The sequence below is a fragment of the Panicum virgatum genome, chromosome 4N, assembly GCF_016808335.1.
Source record: "Panicum virgatum strain AP13 chromosome 4N, P.virgatum_v5, whole genome shotgun sequence".
Taxonomy (NCBI): domain Eukaryota; kingdom Viridiplantae; phylum Streptophyta; class Magnoliopsida; order Poales; family Poaceae; genus Panicum; species Panicum virgatum.
The window spans coordinates 5,818,289-5,826,749 of NC_053148.1; the positions used below are offsets into that span (position 1 = coordinate 5,818,289).

An 8,461-nucleotide genomic window follows, 5' to 3' on the forward strand; every position below is an offset into this window, starting at 1 on the left:
ATATATATATATATATATATATATATATATTTGCAGATAGTGACTTCTCTGTATCTACCGGCCCGTACCCGACATTTTTGAAGCGTTGAAACTCACATAGCATGCTGGCAGAGCACGCTGGGTCCAACACAATACCTTTATTAATCACAAATGCCATCTAAAATTTCCTTAGATTCCCTCAAGTCTAAGTCACTTTGATTAAATTAAGCCGGTTGTTTGATTAGACACTCTTCAAGTGTGAGGAAAAACAATTAAACGAATTTGTTCATATATATCATTTAGCATTGCGAAATCACCATAAATACAAAATACAATGTAAAGACAATAGAGTGAAAATCAATCTCATCACAACCAAAATTACTATGTACATCTTAACAACAACGAATTGCCAACCCACACTACAAAAAAAAAAACTGAATCACCTTGTCGTCGACCCATACCAAACCCCATTCAAATCATGTCGCGCGCGTATCCCGATCCAGAAAGGCTCCCGGCGAGTCCAACGCGACGGCGACGGCGATCACCCAGCCTTGGCGATGGTGACGGCGCCGAACCACCGCGAGCAGGTGTAGACAGAGCAGAAGGCCTGGAGCGTGGTGAGCAGCAGCATCATGACGGCGGCGAGGAAGGTGAGCACCTGCCACGAGCTGAACACGTACTTGCGCATGAACCGCTTCGTCTTCACGCGCCACCGCGAGTTGTAGTAGCGCTTCGCCTCCTCGACGGCCCTGTCCATGGCCGCCACCTTGGTGAGACGCACCGACCGCGTCATCCCGTTCCACAGCTTGGCGACCTCGCCGTCGCTCTTCATCCGGTTCAGCACCACCCCGCGCCGCCGCAGCAGGGCCACGTCCTCGTCGGCGTCGATGATGCCGTTCATCAGCTCCGTGTACCGCGCCAGCACCAGCGGGCCCGACGCCGCCGCCGCCTCGTAGGCGACCAGGTTCCGGAGCACCACCTCCGTGTTGGAGTCCAGGGTCACTACGGGGAAGTGGAAGGTCGCCGACTTGGCGTCGAAGGCGACGGTCGACAGGTCGCCGGTGGTCGGGAGGAACTTGACGCCGGCGTTGGCCAGCTCAGACACCGAGGGGATCATGATCTCCTCGATCAGCGGCGGCCGGGTCAGGTACCCCGCGGAGGAGCTCGGGTCGCGGGGGTTGTTGGTGCTCCCGTCGCCGGCGGACATGAAGGACCCCACTCCCGGCACGACGGCGAGCATCTTCCACGGCGCCTTGATGGCGAACTCGATCGGCTTCGTCACGTAGCGCATGGGGCCGGCCGTGCTATTGAGCCCCGACACGATGCCCCACACGGCGAGGAACAGCTGCTTCACGTACTCGCAGCCGCCGCCGGCGGCCGGCTTCCGCTGGCGCTGCTCCGCCGCGCCCCCGCAGTCCGCGGCCTGCTCCTCGATGTCGTAGCCGTCGTCGTGGAAGTTGCCGTTGGCGTCGGCCTCCGCCGTGGAGTCATCGGCCGGCTTCGGCAGGAGTATGTAGTAGAGCACCTCGAGCAGGTGCGCGTGCTTGCCGACGTCGACCGCCGGGAAGCTGGCCATCATCTTGAACGGGCAGAGCTCCTTCATGAGGCCGGTGACCATCCGCGCGAGCAGCCCGGCGGCCTCGTCGGCCGACGGGCACTGCGGCTCCAGGATCTTGCGGAGCAGGAAGAGCGGGACCTGGTTCTCGAGCATGAGCATGTCGCGGAGGATGAGGTTGTGCGCGGACTTTCTCCCGGCGAAGTCAACGAGGTGCGCCATCCTCGACGACACCCGCCGCAGCGCCCTGCCGCCCGCCTCGTCGTCGGCCGCGGCGGCGTAGATCTGCAGGAACTCGAGCAGGAACGCGCCGTCAACGACCATCGTCCACGCCAGCGTCTCGCCGCTGAAGTCGAGGTAGCGGTGATAGTGGGCGCGGACCTTGCGCTCCAGCCGCGCGAACTGCTGGACGAGGCCCTCGAGCTTGAGCCCCGCGCAGAGCCGCCGCTGCGCGCGGCGCGCCGCGGCGAGCTTGTAGCGCTCCATCTCGTACAGCTCAGGGCGCCAGTGGTGGTAGGGCCCGAGCGCGATGAACTGCGGGGTGTAGGCCTCGGGCTTGTGCACCCGCAGCTGCTTGGGGACGTTGAACACGGACACCGGAATGCCGTTGTCGTCATCGTCGTCACCGCCGCCGGCGCCATCGTCCTGGAGGGAGTGCCGGATCTGGACCACCCACCGGACCTCGTCGAACACCAGCGGCGGAGTCCCGTGCCGGTCGCCGGCTTGTTGATCGGACGAGGCCATTGTTAGCCCCTCCTGATGTGATGTGTCCTGCCTCGCTCTCACGGTCAGTGATAAGAAAAAGACACTACAACTAGCCAGAAATGGTGGTCGTTGCTTGTTAATCTTACTAGCTTGTGTTATATATAGGGAAAGTACTTGGTGCAAACCTAACTGGGTGGAATCATGAATACTTACTAAAAATATGTTACTTACATGTTTATTCAAAAAATCTATCTATATTATAAGGAATCAAAGTAATTGAAAATATTTTTTACCAAAATTAATATGGTTGTACCCTTCACGGCATCTCCACCTGTCAAGCCTCCAACCTTGAGGACCCATAGTGAACCTATAGAAAATGAAAGATGCTAAAAGATTCCACCAAAACACAAATGTTTTTGTCACCAGGCGCCTGGCTTACCCACCCACCCATTCCCAAAATTATTTCCTTATTTAGTTCCCTCGCTCCATCGTTTGATGCAACGCAATTACCGCTCCGTCCCTCTGATCGCCATGGCAAATCATACGGCAGATGCCCTCCCCTCTCCATCGTGATTCCGATCAGTCATCCGCAATCACAGCCACGCCCTCAGACCTCGCCGCGAGTCAAGCATCAGTAACAAACACTTGCCGCCTCCGACGCCAGCTACGGGAGCCCTGATTAGGGTTTGGGTCGACGGCAAGCTCGGGCAACCGGCGCCACAGACGTTAGCGTCTTGGCGGTCTCGTCCGCGCGGTGGACTCGGGACAGCCTGGCCGCCGTCCTCTCCGGCGGACGGTTTCCTCCAGCAACGTCGTCCTCGCCGGTGAACGGTTTCACTACTACAGAATGCTTAATTTGTTCCGGTTGGGAAATCCATTTTGTCCCGGTTGGAAAATCCCTTTTGTCCCAATTTTCCAACCGAGACCGCCGGGCCGGGATAAAAGGGGATGGGTCTAGTAACCGAGATAAAAAGGACCTCCAACCGGAACAAAAGGGGCTGCCAGCGCCACGTATGAAGTAATTCACTTATATATGTATATATATGTAAATTTTTTTATATATGAAAATGTCTAGGACAAATATTATATAATCAAACATATATATATATATATATTATTGGAGGGCTTATATATATAATACATACATACTCATAAATAGATATTCTTATATATATACACATATATATATATATTTACATATGTATATTCGTTATATATATATATGCGTATATTATCATATTTGCTGCGATTATCAATGTGAGAGTGTCCATCATAGTAGAATTCGCCGTTTGGGTCGAGAATTTGCTCAATAATAAATCCGGACAATTATTCTTGAATCGCTATAATTTTTTCCTCTGGTATGTGTTTATCGCGCATCTCCTCGACCTATGGAAAAAAGGGATAATTAATTTCGACTAATTACAATACGAGTTCAAACATTAACAAGTTTTTTACTTACTTCGGCCTCCCAATCTACCATTTACTTTCGAGGACCTACCAGACCGTGGATGTTCTCGCAAATATAGTATGCGCATAAATTAGTGCCTTGTTTCTGCCTCATACACTTTAAGAGAAAAGAAATTATCAGATATTTGTATGAATATATAATAAAACTAATGAAACGTGCAAAGAATCATCCTAGTGCATACCGCAAAATTTGTCTTGATCTTCAATTCCTTGCTGAATTTATCTTGACGATTTTTAACGAATTGTTTTCAAATCCAGTGCATGATTAGAACAATTATAGTCAAGTAACAGAGTGATTCAAAGTACCGGTCATTGAGGGAGTAGTGCTAGAATTACTTTTTCATCATGTGTAAGAAGATCACTGTATTGTTCTTTAGGTCTCCTCAATGAGTCCATAACCACCAGTAAGCTCATGTCGAGAATTATGATAATTCGGACCCAGTGTTCACTGCAAGATTATACGGAGGCAACTCTTGGTAGTTAGGGTTTAAACAATTCGATGATACAAAATAGAAGGAGTTAGACGGTAGGAATTATTCACGAAAAGTTATAAGGAAATAATATCTTGTGCTTGTTGTTATGAACGCTTAAGTACTTGAACAAGTTTTGGAATATCTCATCGGAATTGTCATGTAGAAGCCTCCAATTACAAGTAATTGGGTCGATGAAGCCGAGGTGAGAGTATTCCTTTCTCCTGCAAGTTTGAATCTCCATTCTACATGATACCAAATAAATCAAGGGATCAGTATATTGAGATCATGCAATACAATACGTAAGGAGTAAAATACTTACTGAACTCACAAGCCGACCATAGAGATGTCGAGGTCCTCCTGATGGAATAGTTGGTAAACTTCTTCCCAGTCTCGACACGTTACGGTCAAATTCTGCTAACTCTGACTGAAATGTATACTCTTACAATTACCATGAAAACATATACACCATTAATTACTCTGACAATTATAATTACAACAAAACAATAATTGCTCTCACAATTACAGCTAAAGTGTATACTTGTTACCACCAAGTCTGAAATGTAAATAAATTAGAGTTGCTATTGAGACATTAGTCATCATTGTGTGCCGTGCAATGTCGCAGCTCTGCCTAAATCCTTATTCTTCATCGCTCCTGGCCTCACCCTATTTACATAATGAAGGGTCTAGAAAAAATTTCGATATTGCAGGCACGATGTGACTAATCCCCCAATAGCAACACTAATTCGTTTACAGTTCACACTTGGTGGTAACAAGTATACATGTATAAAAAAATATTTGAAATAAATCTCTAATTAATTAAAATAAATCTCTAATTAATTGAAATAAATCTCTATAACTCCTAATTATTTTGACACCCTTCAGTTTCAGGCGATCACTCTTTTCAATATCCAAAAACCATCTAGAGGAAAAAAAAAATTATTTCAGAAAATGTATATGTCGGTAACCTCGACCCTGCGGTGATGACACTGCCTTTCGGGGGGACACGGTGCGGTACAAGGACGTCACCAATATGTCAGTCGCAATACCAACATTTACGGTTGATAGGAACGCAGCACTTGGCACAGGCAGCATGCTCGTTGATATGCTCTCAGAGTCTCAGTGCAACAACGGTCACGCTGACTGTGCCAAATGCTGCGTGCGTATCAAACGGAAGTGCTGGTGTTGTGACCAGTCCATTGGCGACGTCCTTATAGCGTATCGTGTATCACCAAAATGTAGTGCCAACACTGTTGGATGGAGATTAACGACGTATACTTGTTTCGAAATAAAGATTTTTTAATCTTCTAGATGGTTTCAATGTGAGCCTGAATAAATACATCAGCACATCACTAGAGTGTCAAAATAATCCATTCATAATACAAAAATTCTATTATACTCCTTTCATTAATTCATTCATTAATACAAAAATTAACTATCCACAATATGATTATATATACAAGTAAATCACATGAAGTGTCTGCACTCATTCTAAAAAGGGGCACGGAACCAGCGTCAAACGGTCAAAGAGAGAACTATGCCATGCAACGAATGCAAACAAAACTTCGCAAAAAAAAAACGAATGCAAACAAAAACAAGTGTCGATGTTTGGCTGGGTACGGAAAATACACATCCAGGTACCTACACGGCTATCATGGTATTTTTTTTTACTCCCACTTCACTTTGTTGCTCAATGTTTTTATAGGCAGCGATTATCCTGGTGAGTACCTAGATCAACAGAACTTGGTGGCATGACTGGACAACCAGATGGAATTGATTACTAATATCTATTTTCCTGTACTGTGCGTATCATAGACCTTTGGAGAGGATTAAATTCAGTGGATGATTGGCATAATAAATCACTGGTCTGAGAGAATCATGCTGTAATTTGGATGCCTGGATAATAAGGTGCAGTGGAGTACACGAATATAAATTAACTACTTCAGACGTCACCTTGGCATGTCACCTTTTGTGCTTGCAGGTTCTCCATCAAGTAATTTATGTTGACTTTTTTTTTTCAAATGTTGCCGTTATATAAAAGTTCCCTTAATATATGTGAATGGTTTCAGTTAAGTCATCGCTGTTATTCGTTGCTGATACCTCAGGGTTGTTTCTATTGTCACCCGGATCGCCTCACCATGAAGGTATATATGTAACAGCAAAGTTTCTGTATCGATGTGCTCACTCTGTTTTTCTGAAAAATAACAATGCTGGTTGCATAAAAGGGAGCAGTGCAAACACAGCATCTCATGCATAGCTAATGTTGCTGTAAATTTCAGGTTCTAGAGGGCTCTTGGGCTTCCTACTATTGTGGATGCATACTATGCATGGGAAATGATGATCAAGGTCTGTCCACATGCCAACGGGTACTCTCAAGTGTATACATCTCATTTATTGTCTCAATTAGTTTGTTGTATTTTCTCTATTATTTTTGAAATCACTTGATTTTAAAACATGTGCGTGCCGCACATGGGCTCTGCTAGTAATAAAAAAGTTCCAAAATGTAGATGGGATGGCGACATTTTTGTGTAAATTGTGTACTTACTATTCACTAAAGGGGTGTTTGGATAATTGGATCCAAGTGCACCCAAAAGTGCTCAAGGTTAGCACCACCATCCAAACATGAGTGCTAATGGTATGGGCTAGAGTTTAGCCAAGATTTAAAAGTTTTAGTAAAGTTATAAGTGCCAAAGTTTAGCACTTAACTTTACCCCATGTAAACAGACCCTCATTGTAAATTAGGAATGCTAAAATCTAGAGATAAAGCTTATGGAGAAGGTTGGCTATCCTTCAACGATGACACTGACTGATGAGATAAGATATGTTTCAAAAAAAGAAAAGAAAAACAGTTGCGGTGAGGGTATAGATATCCAAACAGGACACCCGGCCCGGCCATGGCACAGGCCCGGCATGGTCCGGCTAACTTTGTGCCGGGCCAGGCACGGCACTACACTCCACTGAGCCGTGCCGCGCTAGCCCACGGGCTGCATCGACGGTCCAAGCATGGGCCCACGGGCCGATAACAAACAGCATGCCTGTGGCGGCCCACGGCATATTGTGCCATCCACTACAGCCTCCTCGGCTCCGTTCCTCAACAATGTGTGGCCCTGCGTTGCGTCGCAATAGCCACCGGGACAAGACCTGCAGGCATGAAGGGGAAGGGAAGTCAAGACTCAAGATTCAAGAACACAAACACAAGAATTGAGAACTCGAGATCTAGATCTACGAACTAGGGTTAGGGTTAGCGGGTTACCTGCGCAGCCAGAGCCCGGAGCTGGAGAGAGGCGAGAGGACGACGACCGACGGCAAGACGGCAAAGACAATGACCAACTGCGGCGAGATGCGGGCATGTGGTGGACTGAGGAGGAGAGGACAGAGGATGGTCGGAGTCGGAGCCTTGGAGGCGAGGCGGACAAGAGGCAGCGATAGGGCTGGACAAATATAACCAAGAACCGAACCGGAAATATCAAGAACCGGAACCGAGGAAATTTGGTTCTGCTTCGGTTCCTAGTTCTGAGTTCTTGGGCTCGGTTAACCAAAGAACCAAGCACATCGCAAATTTAGCCCAGCTAGCTAAGGTCCAAGCCAGCCCAACTGCAAACCCTTGCTAACCCTAGGCCATGTTTGGTTTGGTGTGAAAAAAATTTGGTGAAACTTTTCGCAGCTTTGACCACTAATTAGAGGTATTAAATAAAGTCTAATTGCAAAAAAACTCCGCAACTATGGTACTGTAGCATGTACTGTATCTAATAAGGTCTTTGAACGTACGATTAGGAATGATTAGAGCATGATTACTGTAGCATCACTATAGCCAATCATAGATTAATTAGGCTCATTAGATTCGTCGCGCTAAACTGCACTCATCTGTGAAAGGTTTTGCAAATAGCCTTCATTTAGTGCCCCATGCATGCATTGAAGATTCTCTTTGTGAAATTTTTTTCACCTTCTTACCAAACACGGCCCTAAGGAGCTGTTTGGGAGCACTCCACTCCAAAAATTGAAACTCCACTCCAGAAAATCCACTCCACACAATAGCTCCACTCCACCAACTCCAGTCCATTATGTTTGGGAGTGCTCCACTCCACATATCTGAGCAGCCCAACTAGGCTCAGGTCCAGCCCCCTCTCACCTCACTTCCACGTGGGTCCCTTGTGTATGTTTCTTCTTCCTACTCATTTCTATCCCAATCTGCTCCACCTCGCCGCATTCTGGTCCGTCGTCACCAGCACCTTCGTCTTCCCCTGCGGCAGTGAGGTCAGTGGGCGGCGGCGGCGGCGGCGGCGGC

General features: G+C 47.2%; 1 protein-coding gene across 1 annotated transcript; it reads right to left on the bottom strand.

Moving 5' to 3' along the window:
- Positions 1–236: 236 nt before the first annotated feature.
- On the bottom strand, positions 237–2,364 carry LOC120671588 (putative UPF0481 protein At3g02645). Its single transcript, XM_039951958.1, has one exon. It carries the CDS (start codon positions 2,276–2,278, stop codon positions 521–523), a length of 1,758 nt encoding a protein of 585 aa, XP_039807892.1. The 5' UTR covers positions 2,279–2,364; the 3' UTR covers positions 237–520.
- Positions 2,365–8,461: the final 6,097 nt, after the last annotated feature.

Bases quoted from the DNA above. Each gene is read 5' to 3' on its own strand.
- LOC120671588 (XM_039951958.1), bottom strand. From the start codon at position 2,278: ATGGCCTCGTCCGATCAACAAGCCGGCGACCGGCACGGGACTCCGCCG.